This window comes from Triplophysa dalaica, chromosome 22 (genome assembly GCF_015846415.1).
Source record: "Triplophysa dalaica isolate WHDGS20190420 chromosome 22, ASM1584641v1, whole genome shotgun sequence".
NCBI classification, from domain to species: domain Eukaryota; kingdom Metazoa; phylum Chordata; class Actinopteri; order Cypriniformes; family Nemacheilidae; genus Triplophysa; species Triplophysa dalaica.
In genome coordinates, this window is record NC_079563.1 from 14460008 (window position 1) to 14479880 (window position 19873).

The 19873-nt window shown below is 38.6% G+C and overlaps 2 protein-coding genes across 6 annotated transcripts in view; one reads left to right on the forward strand and one right to left on the reverse strand.

Moving 5' to 3' along the window:
- Window positions 1–9846, reverse strand: part of cux1a (cut-like homeobox 1a) — a 104115-nt gene extending 94269 nt beyond the window's left edge. For 2 of the 4 annotated variants that reach the window (XM_056737140.1, XM_056737139.1), the window contains exon 1: window positions 9123–9846. In XM_056737140.1, coding sequence (XP_056593118.1) covers window positions 9123–9185 — 63 coding nt within the window. In that variant the 5' untranslated portion in view covers window positions 9186–9846. The remainder of the gene's footprint in view (window positions 1–9122) is intronic. The other 2 variants (XM_056737142.1, XM_056737141.1) reach the window with 1 other exon arrangement.
- myl10 (myosin, light chain 10, regulatory) lies at window positions 6634–19860 on the forward strand. 2 transcript variants are annotated; one of them, XM_056737146.1, is made up of 7 exons: window positions 6634–7012; window positions 17130–17216; window positions 17321–17396; window positions 18722–18826; window positions 19033–19111; window positions 19211–19259; window positions 19651–19860. In XM_056737146.1, exons 1-7 carry the CDS (start codon window positions 6983–6985, stop codon window positions 19753–19755), a joined length of 531 nt encoding a protein of 176 aa, XP_056593124.1. In that variant the 5' UTR covers window positions 6634–6982; the 3' UTR covers window positions 19756–19860. The 2 variants fall into 2 exon arrangements, with proteins under 2 accessions (XP_056593124.1, XP_056593126.1); XM_056737148.1 differs by lacking the exon at window positions 6634–7012 and adding an exon at window positions 16593–16624.
- The last annotated feature ends 13 nt before the right edge of the window (window positions 19861–19873 follow it).

The following is a 19873-nucleotide window of genomic DNA, read 5'->3' on the forward strand; positions in this document are numbered from 1 at the left end:
TGCACACTGACTTCCACTCTTTGGACACAAACCACTGAGACATTCCACAAAACGTCTTCTTTCGTGTTCCTCAGAAGAGAAGGTCATACAAAGTTTTTTGGGTAAACTATTCCTTTAATTCCATCGCTGATTGTTGAAAAGACTAAAAACTATATTAAGCAATATATCGAGCAAATATATACTTACATATGTGTACAAAAAAATTGTGTATTATATACTATATATGGGGTGTAGCAATTTACACAACGTGAAAATCTTTTTTAATGTGGCCAAAAGAACTCAAGATAACTCACAATCTCAAAAACCGAACTCATGATTGCAATATCTATATTTTGGATAAGTATACATTTATGTAATATATATATATTATATAGATATGTGTATAAACAGATTTGATAGATTATCACCATATCTATTAAAATAAAAAATAGATATAAAGATATTTTTAAACGTTTAAAATTTTGAGATCTGACCCTAACCCCCCATCGGTTACGATATGTATGTGTGAGCCTTTGCCAGAACAAATCAGAGGAGCATCGCTGGGGTCACCGTTTCTCCCCAGATCCCCAACCCCCCAACATGGAAATCCATGTCAGCTTCCCTCCCCATGGGCACCGTTTGAAAGCTTAATATCGTTTTCCAGCCACTAACGGCATCTGGCTTCCATTTCCACTCCTTCTGGAGATTTTCAGGTCACTAATAATAACTGTTTAAGGCAAAAGTAAAAGTTCAGCCAAAGTCTAGCTCCGAGCCTGATCGGGGAGTCCTGCTGCCGTCGAGTGTGAGGTGGAGCTGTCCGGTTCCCCAGGCACCGAGGGCCCCCACTGCGGATTTGTTTTGTTTGTGTTTTTAAAGTGCTGAGCCCAGGCTGGCAAGGGACGTCTGGAGTAAACCCGAAAGTTGTGTGTGTGGGGAAAAACTGCGGATGGGAGGTTAAAGGGTCTCCTGATTATTTCCCATTCTCAAAGAGCACTTAAACCACAGATGGGACCAAACTCTTACCATGGCTACCCGAGACACAACGAGAACAACAACGGCACTTGAAATTTGTGAGGTTACCGTTCTGGAAACTAGAGTCTGTTCTGGATGTTGTGAACACTGTCTTTTCCCCAACAGTCCAGACCTTCCTGCATGGAACTGCTGAGAGTAGTCTAAAATAGCTTCCTCCAAAACCTCACTTTGACCAATCTTCCTGAGACCAGACAATAACTGTGACCAGCAAATTGAAGCGTAATGTTTATTTTCTCAGGAAAAAGCACTCAATTCTTCCGACCGTAACGTTGAAAAAAGTTCCTCGCTTTTAGCTTCAGAAAAGCTGCTGAAACAGAGAGGATCCAGAGAGATCTGGTTTATGTTCCCCTGTTATGAAGATTAACCTTCTTTATGGACACAATTACTCATCCGCACAGGATAAGACTGCAGCTAAATTAGGAGCCACCATCATATCGTATAATGTACTGAGCATCTGGGGCTCCTCAAGAATAAAAACTCAGTTAACAGTTTCCAATGGAAAATCAAGTTTTTTGGGTAATACTGTATTTATTTGATTATAAAGTCTGTGTGAGAATGGCTACACATCTTTTTAACTGTGTCTAGGGGAAAAACATGTTCCTTATAGCCTACAAGCATGTGTTCAGGATATAACTTACACCTGAAATAAAAGGTTTTATGAACACAGTATGGATTAGTCTTTAAGTGATAGTTCACCGAAAATTGTCATCATTTAGTCACCCATCTAGTCTATTCAAACCTGTATGACTTTCTTTCTTTTACACAACACAAAATAAGATATCTTGAAGAACGTTGGTATTTGGTAACTAAACAACATCGGTCCCCTTTGACTTCCATTGTATGGATGCACACAAAACCACGAAGACATTTCACAAAATATATTCTTTAATGTTCCATGGAAGAAAATGTCATATAAAGGTGTTGAATGACGTAAGGGTAAATAAATTATGACTATTTTTATTTTGGGTTGAACTATGGTTCCACTGATCCAGCAAACTATGAATGCTTCAGTTAAACGGACATTTCGAAATACATCAAAAATGAACCTTGTGAATCTGCCCTTCATACCAATGAAGGCTATTTATATCGCTACCATTACAAACACTGTGCAAGGTTAAAAAAAAACATTTTGATATCCGAGCCCTGTCTGGGTCTCCTGTTTAATCCATTCATTTAGTCACACAAAACACCTGTTTGTGCTCGGCAGACACAAAACTTCAACAGCAGTCCAGATGTCTCTTGACAGTACGCGCTCAAAGGAAGACCATCAGACTGGATGCGAGACAAAACAGTGTGTCACCTTACAACGGGTATCCTGATACTGGCACTTTCTCAGCTGGCGATCAAACCGAGGCAATGTGCCAACGAGGGAGAGTTAGAAAATCCAAAGACAGTACACAATGAAAGCGAAAAACACAGAGAAGGAGAGCTTGCGACAAAGAAGGGTCGCCCCTTGGGTTGCCATCTTATGTAACCCAACACAAACGTGATTCATCATTCATGTGGACACACTGTGAATGTCCCTCTCTTCTCACGTCGACAATCCACAAACCTCAGTCTGCATGAAAAACTTGCAAATACCGAGCGGCAACGCAACGCAACACACAGACCACAGCTGACCTACTTATTCACACCTGATTATACTGGCATGCTACCCACAATGCAATATGGCGCTACATCCTCTGGCCCATGTCACGGTCAGCAACAACGCCAGGCTGTTTCGGCAGTCTGAGTACATTTACAGCTGACTGCCACTGATGGAAACTCCGGCTTTTCAATCATCTCTCACAGCGAGCGGTAGGCAGGGGGAAAGAGCGAGCGAGAGAAAGAGAGGGCCGAGAGATAAAGTGAGAAAGGAGGAGAGGGAGAGGTACGCACCTCCTCCTCGCCTCAGCTGAAATGGACTGTTCAGTGGCCCCCTAAGAGCTCGGCTTTTATCAAACATGGCATGTGAGTGAGATTCCAGCCTCTCGAGTCTCCAACACATTAACAGTTCCGACTGTGAGGTTTCGGCGCTACCGCTGCGCCGGATCGATACGCTGATATTTAAAGAGCAAATACAATCTCTATTTTTCAAACAAAATCTCACCCAGTAAACTATCGAGCGAGGAACGACGTCTACCTGCGGGTTGGCCTGAATTCAAGATAGTTAGCGACGGCTGATATACGTTTGCGTTAAAAAGAGACGACGTTGAAAACTAGAGCCACACGCAACCCAACAGACGAAAAGTGTACCACATTTTCTATAATAACAAATACCTCATTCTTGCAATTCTACGTTTCTCAACATTTGCGTGTTTGTTTTGAACATTTATTAAAGTAATAGTTTACCCAAAAATTAAAATTCTGTCATTACTCTGCCTCTTGTCATTTTAAACTTTTTTTCTGAAGAACACCACCGACCGTAGAAGATATTTTGAAGAATGTTAACAACACCGGTACTCATTCAATTCTATTTTATGGACACAAAAGTCAAAAGGTACCGCTTTTGTTGGGTTACCAACATTCTTCAAAATATGTTTGTTTGTGTTCTGCAGTAAAAAGAAAGTAAAAAAGGTTTAAAATGACAGGAAGGTGAGTAAATGATGACAGAATTTTCATTTTTGGGAGAACTATTACTTAAAATATGTCACATTTATGCTGTGAGGTGCTACAAAATGGGGTAAGATGTGTCGCAACAGCTAACGTTGACTAATATATCAAATAGTCAATTTCTTAAAATCATTGCAAAAAAATATCCAGGGCTTTTTGACTTTAAGGCCAGAAAAATGAATTACAGTAGACTTGCGGCTGCTGTGAGCGGCATACTGACCAAATGCAACTACACCAGACAACGACAAGATGAAAAAGAATCCAGACACAGGAAGATGCACCTCATTAGTTTTATGCGCAGTAAAGTCGCAGGCATTTTCAAGGTCTTTGATCTCTGCGGTTGTGATTTTTTTAACATATCTGCGGTGAATTAGGGTGGCGCGGCAGAGCCTCCAAATGGCAGCGAAGACTGGAAATAAAAACATACCCCTCATCACAGAGTTGGTGAATCTTGTCCGAAAACAGCGGCTCGGGTTTCAGTGTGAAACGTTCAACGCGATTCTTCCTTCACCGTCGCAATAAACGTTAACATTGAGCTTCATTTTCAATTGCTATTTATGACTAAATTAAATTCCGCACGGTAAAAATACACGAAAGAGTCTAATGTCATATTTTATCTTTTATGTGGTCATTAAACTGGTACAAATGAAATACAGACTCACAGATAACATGGAAAACAAGGTCGTAAATATTTTCAAAATGCGTAAAATCTGTTTTGTGTGATAATATACAAGACGACAGTTTGCTCTTTTAGCCCCTCTTCCTTTATCTCGCTCTCTCGCTCTCTCTCACTCAGGAAAGAGGGCAATCGGAGCAGATCTCTTTCCCATGGCTCTTAATTCAGAACTACTTCCCTCAAACTCTTTCCAGATGTTTCTGAACAGAAGCAAATAAAACGCTGTTCTAACCTTTTTCCACAGTCTATCACAGTAATAACCTGACGCGTTGTTTTAGCACCATTTTACAAATATCAATTTTCCCTATTTAGGCCTTTTTAGACTTCATGGCTTCACAGACTAGATAATTTAATAATTGTATATTTTTATAGAGTAGCAGAAAACATTAAAAAGAAAAATACATGAAAATATTTTTCGAAGTTAAACTTTAGTAATACAACAAATTAATCCACTTTACAATTGTACCCATATAGTCCTAAACAAAAGAGACACAAAAGAAGCTTTAGGAAGTTTTATTTTGTTGTTCTTTTCTTCTCAATTCCCCTAGCGTAAACAAATCAGAGGCGTTAAATTCCTTCACACTGGAAGAGTCTGCCGAGCGCGGGCACGCCATAAAGTAAAGAAAAAGAGAGAGAAAAAGTGTAGGAGGGGCGAGTCCTCTCTCATCCCCTCCTCCAGCTCAACTCTATATGAAATGGACGGCTAATTATGCTGTTGGCGTCAGAGTTCTGACTTCCCTGTGCCGGGTGGGAGGGGAACGGCCCCCTGTGAAACCCAGCCCTCAGACACAGCGAAAGGGGGCAGTTAGTGATGTAATGACCGAGTGTATACGCGTCTGAAAGAGGGTGACGGAGAGAGAGGCTAAGAGTGAGAGAGAGAGTGCTGGCACATTCACCCCCCTTATGATTCCACATGGCCACTGAACTCTTCCTGCCATCTTTATCTAAAGCGACTGAGTGCAGAGCCACCAGCAGAGGAAAGAGGGGTCAACATGCACACAACGAACCAAACTATAAAAAGCATTCACTTAAAACGTGTACATTAACTATTTACACACTTGATAATGCAGTAGCGTCTAAATTTAACACCTGTTTAAACACAGTTCTCTATAAATATGCAAGTGTATTGATTTGGATGAAATTTCTTGAGCTTCTGGAACGGTTTAATTTCCTTTTTAGTACACATAAAAATACATTATCATCAAGCATTTCGTTTTTTAGTCTATGATGATCAAGTGAGACACTACACAGAAACATTCTCATTTCAGCCGCAATGCAATTTGTCGATCTGGTACTAGAACAAAAGTGCTCAAACTAATTTATTTTTTTAAGTGACAAGTGAGTTTGCAAGATCAGCAGCTAAAAGCACCGCTACGTTTTTAATAACCAAAGCGAGGCAACAGACTGTATCTCCTGTGACAAATACAGCAGAAATTGTGATGTACAGCCACTACAGACTGCTCTGTGTATGCAATATTTGTATTCTCTACAAACATAAAGAAGATACAATTTAAAGCAAACTTTTTTTATATAGGTCTTGTGTGAATAAATTAAGAGCAAACATTTCCAGCACGTCCTTCATATCTCAAAGCATTTTGATTCTAAGAGTTAATATCAGGACAAATTAAAGAGCCTCCGGTTGATTTATTCGTATCTTTCTAAATTGCTAAATTCGACCGACCAAAACAGGAGTCACTTGAAGTGCTTTGAGGCTAAATTTGGAGATGCCACATGGAAATATGCGTGTTGTTTTGGGGCCTCATATAGCCGGCTGGGTTTTGAAGTGGTCAGAATCCGAGTCTGTGTAAATGTGTGGGGTGGGCTCCACAGAGACGCTGTTGTTCTGTTCATATTTCATGTCAGCATTAAACCCATTTTTAAAAGTAGTTATCCGCATTTCTATGAGGCGATCATCTCATTTCAGGGACTTTCCCTATACTAAAAAAGTCAGTCAGGTGTCAGCCAGACCGTAATTACAAGAACATTAAGAGAAAATACAGGTGCAAGTAAATTTGAATTAAGTTACATTGTTGTTGCTTTGTTTTGTTTTTATTTAACACAGTCTAGAATAGTAACATACAAACAAATCGATGCTGTCCTTCTGAAAACCTCATCCCCATATTTTAGGATTTGAATTGTTTGCCATACATCATTAGTACAAGTCGCCCTAAAGTTTGTCATGGGTTTTGCAAATATCAAATCGATAAAAAGTATCAGAAAGGGTGTTTTTCCTTTTCCTTAAAAACAGTGAATTTGGACATCCAAGATTTTGGAAGGACTGCAACGATAAAAACATAAATCACATTGCTTCAAAAGTTATAAAATAAGATATTGTGACTTAATAACGATCTATTTCAATAAAACCCCTTGTGAAAACCCATACATGACGGCAGGATTTCAAGCATAACGTCTGACATCAACCCGTCAGCGTATTTCAAAACATCTCAATGATCAAGCCATGTCCGTCATCCGATAGCCACATCTGAGCACACAGAGGAACCCAAAACACAACACACAACAGATTACTCTCGTGTGTTTAGGTACACAGCGTACCACAGCCAGCACATGTGCCCCTCATTAGAGATATCAAACACATTTTTAAAGTCATCACAGGGGCCCGGCACAGGTTCAGACAAGAGTCGGCTCACATCTCGATGGTGGCAGAACACCCTGCGTCACTCGCTAATCTCTCCACATTGACGCATGAAAACCCAGGACCACACACAAGCTAAGGTACGCTTCAACCTCACCTGCATCCGCAGGCCGTGAGCCACGTGGTGACAGAAAGGGCAGGTGACACACAAGAGCCAACAAAGTTAAAAAGCGTTTCTTTATAATCTGTGTTTATGGGAATTCGATTTCGGATAACTTAATTTAAGCAACGGTTTCTGATGGGTCATGTCATGCATCTGATTCAAATTGTGGAATAGAGTAAACTTAAATCAATTAATTTAAACAAATAACAAACAAAGCAATATCAAACCCTGCATAAAAAAGCATACGGTAAAACAAGCTGAAAAATCTTAAATACAGCAAGAGAGAGAAAGAACAAGATGATAAATAGCATCCATGACATCATCAAAGCCTGAACTCGCTGATGCCAGTTCTTATCAGGCTGGGAGACAGACAGGCAGAGAGAGAGAGAGGAAGGGAGGGAGGGCAAGAGAGCACTGAAAATTAAGAGTCACCACATCAGAATATGCACAGCTGTGTGTGTGGTCCTTTTATGTTCTAGTACACTATACATCTGAACCCTAATTGAATAAATGATTTTCCAAGAACTCAATCAAACACCCTCCCTGGAGAAAAGCAAGACATGTGACATACATGCACCCAGCAAATGTTTGACTATTACAAATTAACGTTACACAAAAACTGAAGATATTTTACCCAAACACATGGCAGACACGTATAAATAATTCTGCATTTAGGTTGAATTTAGTTTCAGATCATTTAAATCCGACCACTCATCCGTTTAACATAAACAAACCACACAAAATATGTGCACGTATTTTCTTTTTAACACAAAATTAACCGAGTTCATAAACCTACTAAAACCACAGTATGCTTAAAAATATAGACCGTGCAGAAAGCTCGTATGCAATTATTATCGACCGATATCGATTTTTAAAATGATGATTATGATATCGATTTTTCAATGACGTATTTAACGAAGATATAAATAGTTTACTAGTGAAAATATAAAGTTCGATCCTTCACGCGCAAATAGGTCAGCGGGCTAAAATGCAACTAAGCTTTGCGACCTCAGTTCATAAATACATAAACTCTTAATCAATAATTGATATAATCCAGGTCTATTGTTTATGTCTAACCGATCGCGGAAAATGCACTTCACACACACACCTCACCTTTCGATTCAGCACACACACAGCAAAATAACAAATGCGAATAACTAACGAGTTTTAAGTTAATAGCTTAACAAGTAATCGATGCATTAAAAAGGAACATCGAACCAATATACACGTGATCGGTACATTAGCACCCGACTGTTCCAGCTTTATTCGATCAATATTTCTGTCGTACGATTTAAAGCCGACAAAGCAGACTTATGGTATTAAATTGCATTAATTTGTTTTGATAAGCTATTTCGGTCGGGCTGTGTAACGGAATAGCGTAAACATAACGTTGCGTTCTCGAGCGCGGTCCGTGCGCGTATGTAAAACGACAGATTTCTTTAACAAAACCGCTCAACCGATCATGTTTGTTTATTGTTTTGTATTTAATTGTTCCTGTCTGGCGACAACTTCACCCAAATCCGTCTTGACTTTAAACTTGACTACCGAAGCTCAACTTTGCCGTAACAAAGACTTGTCTTTAAAACTTATATAGTAAGAGATCAACACACAACTCTCAGAAAACACGACATAAAAGGAAATGCAAAAACGATAGGAAAAAAGTCCAACACCTCTCGTTACTAAGCAATAACGTCTCGGTCCAGCACAGCGCCACCCGTGTAGCGCGACACACTTCTTCCCCCTAAACACAAAATTATTTCAACAAACATACTATCTAAATCCAAAGCACAAACTATTCACAAAACAGCCCGGCGTGGAAAGGTCCGCTCTAAAGAACCGGGAAACCTTCGGGCTCCCGTTGCCAAAGTGGCCGCATCCACCTTGACCGTGATGGTTGATCGATGGAAATTGAACAAAGAGGATCAATTTCCGATCAGCGCGAGAGAGCCGCTTTAATCAATGGGCGCAGAAGCCACGCAAACCCGGCGAAAGAGGCGCCTCGAGAGGGACGCGCCAGCCCCTCCGCGATGCTCCCCGGGACCGGCTTACCGGCACACTCTGCGAGTACAAAACGAAAGGGAGCTGACCTGGAGCTGCTGCAAATCAAAGCGTTTCCAATATTGAAACATCGATCCCGCATTGGCCGCCATCTTGAGACATATTGAGACGGAATGAAAGGCTGATAGAGAGAGCGCGAGAGGGGCTGGAGTTCAGCGCGAGAGAGAGAGGCGGGGGAGCGCGCGCAAAACACGGTGCGGAGCGGATCGAACGGCGCGAGCGCGCGCGGAATGGAGTTATCGAACCAACGCCAACCTGCGATATTGAATACGGCTACTGAAAACAATTATTGAGACCGAGGTGGCATCCTAAATAAAAGGCAGAAAACGCGGGATGGAGTTTCCGTGTTCAATCGAGCTCCCCGCGGCGCAGCCGGGAGCGGGGAGGAGGGGGACGTGTTTGGATACGTTCTCATCCGTTATAAGGAAAGAGTTTACACGCTTATCGATTTTTCATCACTTTCGATATTGCGCGAGCCGTTTTCCGAGACGCCGAGCGTAACCGGCGACGCGATTAAAACAAATGTTAGATTGTGGAGGTTTGCTGTTTTTTCACGGTCAGATGATGAACCCGTTAGCCTGCTGTTACATTAGTATTCTCGATATATTGATTTTTTATTACCCCTTTATGTTCATTTCTTTTGGAAATATCAAATGTTTCGAAATACGGATCGCCTTGCATTTCCTTGTTAGGTTACTGTCGTTGTTTGTATGTGTTCAGTTCGTTTTTAGATTATGAGAGCCGATCCATATATTATATTGATTTTATGGCCAATGCCTGCGTGAAAACCTGTGAAGAGAGAGCTATACCCTAAATAATAATAAATGCACTATTCACATTATAAATATTGGATTAGGTAATGTGCATAATTAGGTCATGTGTATTCTATTTAAAATGATGGTATTGGAGAATTTTATGTTATATTATAAACCCTTGTCCGGTCGATGCCTGATGAATTGTAAATACCGCTTTTGAACTTGAACTTAGAGAAGAGCGCCCTCTGTCGGATATGAGAAATACTAACACCTCATTGTTCATGACACGGTACAGTGATGTAATGATCCACAGTAATTGTATTAATTGTGACAATTAGCAGTGATCAACACAATTAAACCGTTTGTCATTTAAGTGATCGTTTTAATAGGATAGTCATTTAATAACGTTTATAATATAAATATAGTAAATATACACACATATATATTTATATATAATGATCGTATATTTAATAATGCTATTATAGATGTTATATTACACATAAAAATTATTTAGTATTAACTAAAGTAAATAGAAGTAAATGATTTATTATAGTAATTACTACATTTTGTTAACAAAAGTATTACGTAGTATAACCTATAGTGAGTTTTTAAATTTACTAAGGTAAGGTTGAAAAAACACTCCAGAAATTAGTACAGAGTAAATACTTAAATTTACTTTTTTATTTGGGATGCTTTTTGCTTTGTATGTTGGGTTTTCTGTTCTGTTACCAAAAGTGTAGGCCTGTAAATTAAATAATATACACTTCTTTTAGATAATACAAATTGTTGTCATCATGCATTAGGAGTACAAACACAACACTATTGAAATATAATTAGCATCTAATAAAAACACAAATAATATATTAGCATTGCAATACAGAATCAAATCATCTTAACTGTTACACATGCAAACACAGTTCTGTACTCTGTTATATAACAACATGTTCAAAATACAATAAAATACGAAATATACACAATACAATAATACTGAAAATTATCATGAAGATTCGCTATATGAAAACATTGACATAGTTCTCAGATATGGTCCATCTATCTGAAGAGCAGCCCCTTCAGATAGTCATCCCCATCACCACCACACACCGGCACTTAAAGACAGAGGGATGAAATTCAGCTGATACCCTGCAGGGCAGAATGAGAATTGTAAGCTCAGGGAGTCCCTCAGCTCCTCATGAGTGCGCCTCCCCACTGAGATGTCAGGGGAGCCATGCAGGAGTGCTGGTCCCATTGGCGGTTTGTTTTTTCAGACCCACTGAGTCTCCAAGCACCCTCCCACCCCCTTCGGCCCAGGCGTGTGCACACCTCATGGGAGCACAATTAAGAGCTGTCTCTCCTGCCTGCCGAGCTACGGAGGACTCCCTCCTCTACCCTTCCCCTTTTTTAATCAAATAAGCCTCCTCTTGAGGCTAGTCCTCGTTTAAAAAGTCGGCATGCAGGATTAGATTTTAATTATGGAGATGCAAAGACATGGCAAATGAACATAATGAAGAGACAAGCAGAGGTGCGAGGAGGGCATTGTTCTGGGGACGTTAACGTGCACGTCTGTGTTGACAGGCCAAATTTTGGAGAATTCGGTGGTCCTCGGTAGTTAAGACAGCTTATAAATGGATCAAATTGTATTGTTGCCCATTTAACGATGTAATCAAGTTTGTGGGGATAAAATTGTTCAATTAGTCTTCTATGAAAACAATGGAGGTCTATGAGGTGTCCTCACTAATAGTGTGAACTTGTTGTCTTGTGTGTTTGGATGTGTTTGTCGGTCGTGTTCTCTGCTGGGGAGACTGCACCATCTGCAGGCAAACAAAGTCAAATAAAAAACTCAAAATACAGTGTTACTGTCATATGCCTCATTTAATACAAAATATATGCAGAATTAATGTTACTTTGCCCGTTTAAAGAAATGAGAAATCACCTAAGAGCCAAGCAAACTTTTTTTCTGAAGACAAACAAAACCTTTCCAAAAAAAAAACACTTTTATATATGTATTATTAATATCAAAATAGTATTAAATCCATAACTTTAATACAATAATAAAATCCCTTTTATAATTACCCTGAAGTGCATTTAAGCAATTTCCGCAAAATTTAAAGTAACATTACATTTTTTATTCATAAATATTAAAGTGGCTGTCTGTTAGAATGGCGTCTTTGTCCCTGTTTGTATTTGCTACTGCAGGTGGTGTGCGGAGGTATTTTCTTTACGCGAGTTGTGATTCGGCACTGCTCAACTGCGCGGATAAGTCTGATGTTTTGTGTCGTATATCACGTGTGGCCTCACTGGCCTGTGACAGTCCACATGTGAGAATCTTCACTGTACATCAGTAGCGCAAAATAAACATAACAGTTAACATGGCAGATGATATAACACGAACACAAACAGACCCAAATAGCGCAAAACTGCCGTTTTGGCCGGGAGTCTGCTGTTTTGTTATTTCTCATGGAAACTTTTATCAAGATAATTTGACAAAAAAAACTATTTTTTGTGTTTTTAGTTGTCTAGTTTTAATGAAAACCAATGGGACCCCCCAAATTCATTATTTTAGACCTTATGAGTGGTCCCTTAAGGCTTATCAGGGGTCCGGGACCGCCCCAGTCCCCCCTTAATTTGAACCCTGCCCAGATGTCAGCACAGCGCTGCTTGGCGTTTAAATCTTAAAGTACTAAATGGCGCCATAAACAATACTAAAGGTTTCCACGAAAAAATGTCTGTGTACAATGCTACCCCTGTCAATCGACGCCACACGCGGGCTAGCTACCGGGTCCTCTTTCAGTTCAAGAATGTGACGAAATGACGCATAGACGAAAAACACCAAATAAGGATTTCCGGAACAAGACGGCCGACAGGGAAAATTAAAACCATAATTACAAGCGTTCCGTGGTGAATCCAGCAAGGGTAACGGTAGGGACAGTTTTATACATCGTTCTTTCATGTACTTGCTCAATAATTGGTTTTAGTAAATTTTTACTCTAAAAGAACTTACGGACTGCCACTTTAAGATTCATTAAGATTCATTATTATTAAACTTTATTTTTAAACAATTACAAAATATTACCAAATTTAGTTCTGGTTTTCATAAAGGTATTCCAAATATAAAGTTATAAATGTACAAATAACATGGGTAGACATGAACGTGACATGTCAAGATAACGTCAATTCAGAAAATTGGTCCATCAAGCAGTTAAGGTCAAGTGTCATAGTGATTTAAATGTTCAACAGCCAATAGTTGTAAATAATTAAAATGTTTTCCACAAGTGTGCTTGACGTGCTGATTTGATTGGTCGGTTTTGGGCAGTAAGTCCTCTTAGAAATTGAGTGGAAAAACATAATTGTAGGACCCTTAAAAGCCAATGATTATTTTCAACAAGGTAACATAAGGTAACATTGTGGATTCTGTTTTGATGATCTCTATAGGAAGAAATGCTAAAACTTGTAAAACAACCGAAGTGGTTTAATGAGACCATTTAGTTGACTCATTTGTGCCGAAATGGTAGATACACCGGCTTGTTAATTTGAAGATAAATGAGGCTTTTTGTGAACAAACTTTATAGGGGATATTTTGAGACAGAATGGTTGAAATTATATAAAACATTCATAAACATTGACACCAATGTTTTATTTTCACAAATAACCTGTGTGAGGTGTTAGGTTTTGTGTGTTATCAACAGTGATCTAAATATCTTATTTACCTTCAGACATTTATATTATAGTTTTTAACTTTTGCCTGTGACCCCTATTGGGCATAGGCCACCGACAAAGGTTCTCCAGGCACCCCGGTCTGGGCCAGTGTCTCCAGCTGTCCCCAAGTTCGGCCAGTACTCTTGACATTGGCCTCCAGGTCTCGGCGCCAACTGTTTCGAGGTCAACCTCTCTTTCTTTTCCCTTGGGGGTTAAATGTCAAGGCTTGACTAGTGATGTTGGACGCTGGTTTACAGAGAGCTTCACGTCCTAACCATCAGATTTTACTTTTACCATAGATTTTTCCATCCATTTATAAAAAAAATTATGAAAAAATAAACAATTCCATGTTGTTTGTCATTTGGATGAAGCATCAATAATTTACACATTTTAACGTGTTTTCAATTTTTTTACATTTTTATGTCTTTATTGTAGGGTTGTCAAACAATGCATTGTGTATTTATGAATTTATATGGACAGTACACATACATTTATTATGTTAACAGAAACTATTATTCTGGATGCTATTAATAGTAATTAATCGTTTGACAGCCCTATTTTTTTCATTTAAAAGGTGAAAAAAAGATTTAAAATTACTAGAATTTTTTTGGTGCAAATACATGAACACAAAACTTTAATGAAAAATAATTTGCATTTATTGTTCAAATTTGCTCATCTGCGCGGATGAGTCTGATGTTTTGAGTCGTATGTCACGTGTGGCCTGTGACAGTGCAATTTAAATTTAAAGTAACTACATTTTTTATTCATAAAATATTAAAGTGGCTGTCTGTAAGAATGGCCTCTTTGTCGCCATCTCTGTTTGTATTTGCTACTGCAGGTGGTGTGCGAAGGTATATTTTTGAGTCGTATGTCACATGTGTGGCCTCACTGGCCTGTGACAGTCCACATGTGAGAATCTTCACTGTACATCAGTAGCGCAAAATAAACATAACAGTTAACATGGCAGATGATATAACATAAATTTTGGCTACCAAACATCATGCGAATACATTCTATTACTCCTATTTCTCTAAAGTTATTGAGCAATAAAAATGGCTAAGGAACCAAAAACAAGCCACATTGTAACTAAGACTAAAAATAAAAAGATTGAGATAGGTCGAGTCATCTAAATGCTCCTATATTAAGCAGCAGATATTTACAGAGGTGTATAGAAACTTTGTGATTGACAGCAAGACCCAGCTGTTGGAAGCCGGAGCTTCCCTGTCAGCCTACCAATCCATTGTGTTATTGCTATAACACGCAAGCAGACCTTGATGCCCTCACACCCCCACCTGCCGATCGCAAACCCAACATGGGCACACTCCCTGTTGTGACCACACACACAATGCCAAGCAGGAGATCATAGACACATTCCTCAAATCCTATTGTGCAATTGTCTTTGAGGACATGGCTAAAACAAGCTTCAAGCAGCCTGTCGTTGTCATATACAGATTATTTGCGGCAGTTTTATGGAACATTACTTGGCTGTAGAAGAGCACATTTAAAGCTGGCAGGCATGGAATATCTTGCTATATTTGTAGCTCTGAGAAAGGCTTTTGTTCAGGCTGGTTGTTCGGCAACAGATAATGAAGTGAAATGAAGTGAAAGTGAACTATTTGTCAGGTATGGTGACCCATACCCGAAATGTGACCTCTGCATTTAACCCATCCAGAGAGTAGTGAACACACGCACAGCAAGTCATGAACACACGTACACCAGGAGCAGTGGGCAGCTATCACTGCAGCGCCCGGGGAGCAAGTAGGGGTAAGGTGCCCTGCTTGACTGAGCTTGGATGGAGTGAAAAAGAGTAGTTTCAATGTTTGTTTTTACAAAAAAAATTGATTGAGTGATCATTGTCTGAGATGACGAAAAAGAAACCTGTGTGGATTTCTTATTTTTGCATAACCCAAGATATTCTGAAGAATGTTGGTAACCAAATAACATTGGCCCCACTGACTTCCATTGAATGGACCCAAAACCATATATCCCAAAATGTCTTCTGTGATTTCCATAAAGAAGTCATACATGTGTCGAACTACATGAGGATGAATAAATGATGATTTTTAATATCTCGTATATTCTTTTTGACATCAATGAGGTTAAACAGAGGACAAATGAAAATTTGTGTTTACATCTGCATCTCAGACATTTCTTCTGAGAAAAAGACCCACAAATAATCACATTAGAGGTTCAGAAAAGATCTCAGAAATGTCACAAACTGAGCTTAGACTTGGCAAGTCAAAAGTCTAAATTATTGAGGACTTTAATATGAACTCACACAATATTCATTCACTTCACCCAAATCCAGATTATTTTACCTCTGTCATTTTACACCTCCGTACGTGTATTTATTCAGTTAGCTCAATTGTTTCTATTTTTCCTGAGGAAGTTGATAAACGAATGAAATATTCTGAGCCATAAAACATCATCTGTCATATTGTCTACATCTTCTTCCAAAAATGCCATCTGCTTTCTCACATTAATTCATCCAGAATGTTGTCTCATCCTCAAAAACACTCTTTCAAGCCCCAGATACATTTCAATCTCTTTCGACCTTGTTTGTTCCACTGTACCCCAATAATCACCCTGGCTGTGAAAACCTTGTCTTGTTAGCGGTCAATGGATCACCATACTTGACCTTACATCGCTTTCACTTTTTCACTTTCAAAACTGTCTGATCACCAATGGCACACAAGCATCAAATGTGAATCTGTGTGGTCTAGACTTATCTTCAACATCTGACCCTGATTCAAGGATGTGAGAAGCTAGTGGGCTTCACACTGTACTTTGAAACACATTAGCTGTCTTAGGCAGATTGAGGATTTTGAATGATACTAAGATAGCAAGGCCACACTCTGGTCCCATCACAAAGCATCTGTCTGTAACAATGAGCGGGGGGCAACAGGGTGGGATGATTCTCTATATGGCAAGTATTCTAGTGTTGTGCCTCCTCATTTGTCTAAAGATAGAACAGATGGGCAGTCAAAGCAATTGTGGCCAATATATAGCCATAAACCGATGGTTTCGGAGTGTCCCTCAGGTTTTCCAGACTAGAACGCAGTACAGAGAAGATCATCACAATGGTAGGCCTGTGACTCTTTGCTATGTCTTATCTTGACATGGAAATCTGTATGTAGCTACGTTGATCTTATAAGGCGACTGATTGATGCAATAAGACATTTTGCTTTCGTTTCCATTTGTTTTGAACCTTTTTATGCGAATAACTCATTTCAGAAAAGATTTCAAAAGGATGATATTATGCATTGTAGTTGCAGCAAATTTACCAGAGAACATGCGTCTGTACAAGCAAAAATCATTAACGGTTTGTTTTTGATAGAGCGAATACAAGTAAATTGAGTCACGGATGTGACAGAATTGAAACCTTATCTAAAATTGTCTGTCGTCGGATAAATAAGATGCATTCAAGTTTATTAAAGCATCTCTCTTTGTAAGACGTCTTGTAATGTTTCTTTATGGTAGAGAACATGTTTTTTATTGTATTCATTGGTAAATGAATGCTGCGATTCAAACTGCATGAATTGAGATGTAAAGGATGAAAAAAACGTATCTTTTCGCTCTGATTCGCAGGCCCCAAAGAAAGCCAAGAAGAAGGAAGCCGGCAGCTCCAACGTGTTCAGCATGTTTGAGCAGTCACAGATCCAAGAGTTTAAAGAGGTGGGGCCTTTTTAACGGATTACCTCTATAAACATTTTATAAACTGTAATTATGGGGTACTTTGGGTTTGTGTCTGTAATGATAAATTGGCAACGCTTCTCCAGGCTTTCACCATCATGGACCAGAACAGGGATGGCTTTATTGACAAGAACGACCTGAGGGACACGTTTGCTGCTCTGGGTGAGTAAAGCCTGAATGGCGGTGCAAGGGTGTAAATGCTGGAGAGAAAAAGGGCTGTGATCCTTTATCCGCTTGAACTAGCTGAGCAATGTTTAAAGGATTAATGTGGTCTCTCTTTAGAACCGTGCTGAATGTGGTGAAGCCTAGACATGATTATACAACATGTTTGTCAAATATTGTTTTTTTTTTAAACGGTTAAAATACGTTCTTTTCAAGTCGAATGGTTTATAAAACCTTTCTGTTGTATAAAAGGTACTTTGTTGTCTTCAGACTGTAACAAGGCAAGAATGAAACGATTCTTGTAAGAACCTTTGACTGAAAGGTTATATGGGAAAAAAAATCAATGTAAGCAATGAAGTCTGACAATTTTGTACAAAAATTTTTTTTTTTTAATATCACAATTGCTTCCCCTTGCAAAAATAAGTATACTGCAAGCTTTTTAAAGCATAAATAAGTAAATATTAAGCATATACTGTAGTTTATGTAGTAAGTAATCTACTATCAATGTACTGGTAGTGTACTTGTAAGTGTACTATTTTAATACTATTTGGGACTTAATGGCCCACTTTTACCTGATAAAATATGCTTTCCAGTATACTTTGTATACTAAGTGTAACAACGTAAATTCGTTTTTTGTTTGTACTGCAAATATACGAAAATTGAAACGTATACTGATAGTTTATTTGTAGCACATTCTTTAGTTATGGAAAAATATAATATAATAATATGAGGTATAATCTCAATAATCTCAATAAAGCCTTGCAAAAGGTCTTTAAAAAATGAGTAAACAACTATAAACAAAGTATACTAAAAAGACTTCTACATATAGGTCTAGTTGAAAAGACAAGTAAGTATGTTCAGGTCAAATATACTTAAACATTTCTGTCAGTGCACTTCTAGTATACTTAATTGTCATTTTAAGCATATTTCTAAGAATAAAGAAAGTACATAAAACTAGATAAAAAGTATTGTTATTTTTAATAAAAAAAAAATATGAATACAAATAGCACAATTAAATCTTTTTATTCCAAGGGATGAGATTAGTGACCTAGAAAGACTGCAGAACCCTAAATAATTCTTAGTATATGCAAAAACATTTTTTTATTTTACATTATCCCACATGTGAGCTGTCAACATTTGCACCCTATTCTAAATATAAAATCTAACACATTCAAACACAGAATATAGGCTTTCCTCTCTGTAATCTGCTATAACAAGTATTTTATTGCATTGAAGAAAAATGAACATGTCAACTAACTCGAACACTATTGAAAAGATCATCGACACGGTGTTAATGTATCTTCCTGCATGCGTCTATTTGGCAGGACGTGTCAACGTGGCCAACGAGGAGCTCGACGAGATGTTGAAGGAAGCCCCCGGGCCCGTTAACTTCACCGTCTTCCTCACAATGTTTGGCGAGAAGCTCAAAGGCAAGAATCAGATTCATCAGCATTGAAATGATAATCATGATAATGAGGTGCAAATAAAAGCGAAGCCCAGCAGGGATGAGTCATAATGCATACGGATATCGTATAGATTATTCGCTAATATAAATGCATATAGAAGTGATTGTTTTTTTTATAGAAGCGACTGTGTAGCGATGCTGTGACTTCATCATTATTTCTGTCATTAACAGGTACAGACCCTGAGGAGACGATTCTCAATGCCTTTAAAATCTTCGATGCAGAAGGCACAGGCATTCTTAAAGGAGAAGAGTGAGTAGATTTTGAACGATATGAGGTTATGAAGACATAAATGTTTTACGTTTCTACTTGCATTGTTTTAACCTCTGTTTTTTCCTTAATTTTCTCAAGGATTAAGTATCACCTTATGTCACAGGCAGACAAATTTACTGAGGCCGAGGTAACATTTCATATTTCTTAAAGGGAAGTTGCGACTGACTTTTTTTCCGTATAGTGACATATATCTGAGTGAAATTAGTCAAAAATTTGGTGGGAGGGCTATTAATGCCTGGCCATTGGACAGTCAGTTTTTGTTGCTTACATCATGTGGTGAAGTGGGGGAGAGGATTGAGATGAATGTTTCTGATTTAAGATAACAACTGCAAATGAAATGAAAATAATGGTGTGCACAGATAGATCATTTATAATAATCATTGCGACACTGTGTAAAACAATTCTTCCTGTTTGATTTCATGGTGAGTAGCATTTAGTGTTGTCAGTTTCATTTAAGCGAAATAGTCAAGAATGTATTCCCTGAAATTCATGACCTATTTATCAAAACTCAATTTCAGATGAATCAAATGTTCACAAACTTTCCCTTGGATGTGGCTGGCAACCTGGACTACAAAAACCTGTGCTACGTCATCACCCACGGAGAGGAAAAAGAATCGGAGTAAAGACTACTTTTCCCATGATTCCTTGTATTTGTTTAGCGTCTGTTTGTGTGGTGTCTTCCTCTAACCTCTGTACCTGCCTTTTGTCAATAAAGAGATACAATAAGACGTCTAGTTACTG

Coding starts and splice junctions, on each gene's coding strand:
- myl10 (XM_056737146.1), top strand. CDS start 6,983: ATGAAAACCCAGGACCACACACAAGCTAAG. Junction 17,397..18,721: donor GGACACGTTTGCTGCTCTGG/GTGAGTAAAGCC, acceptor TCTATTTGGCAG/GACGTGTCAACGTGGCCAAC. Junction 18,827..19,032: donor GTTTGGCGAGAAGCTCAAAG/GCAAGAATCAGA, acceptor TGTCATTAACAG/GTACAGACCCTGAGGAGACG.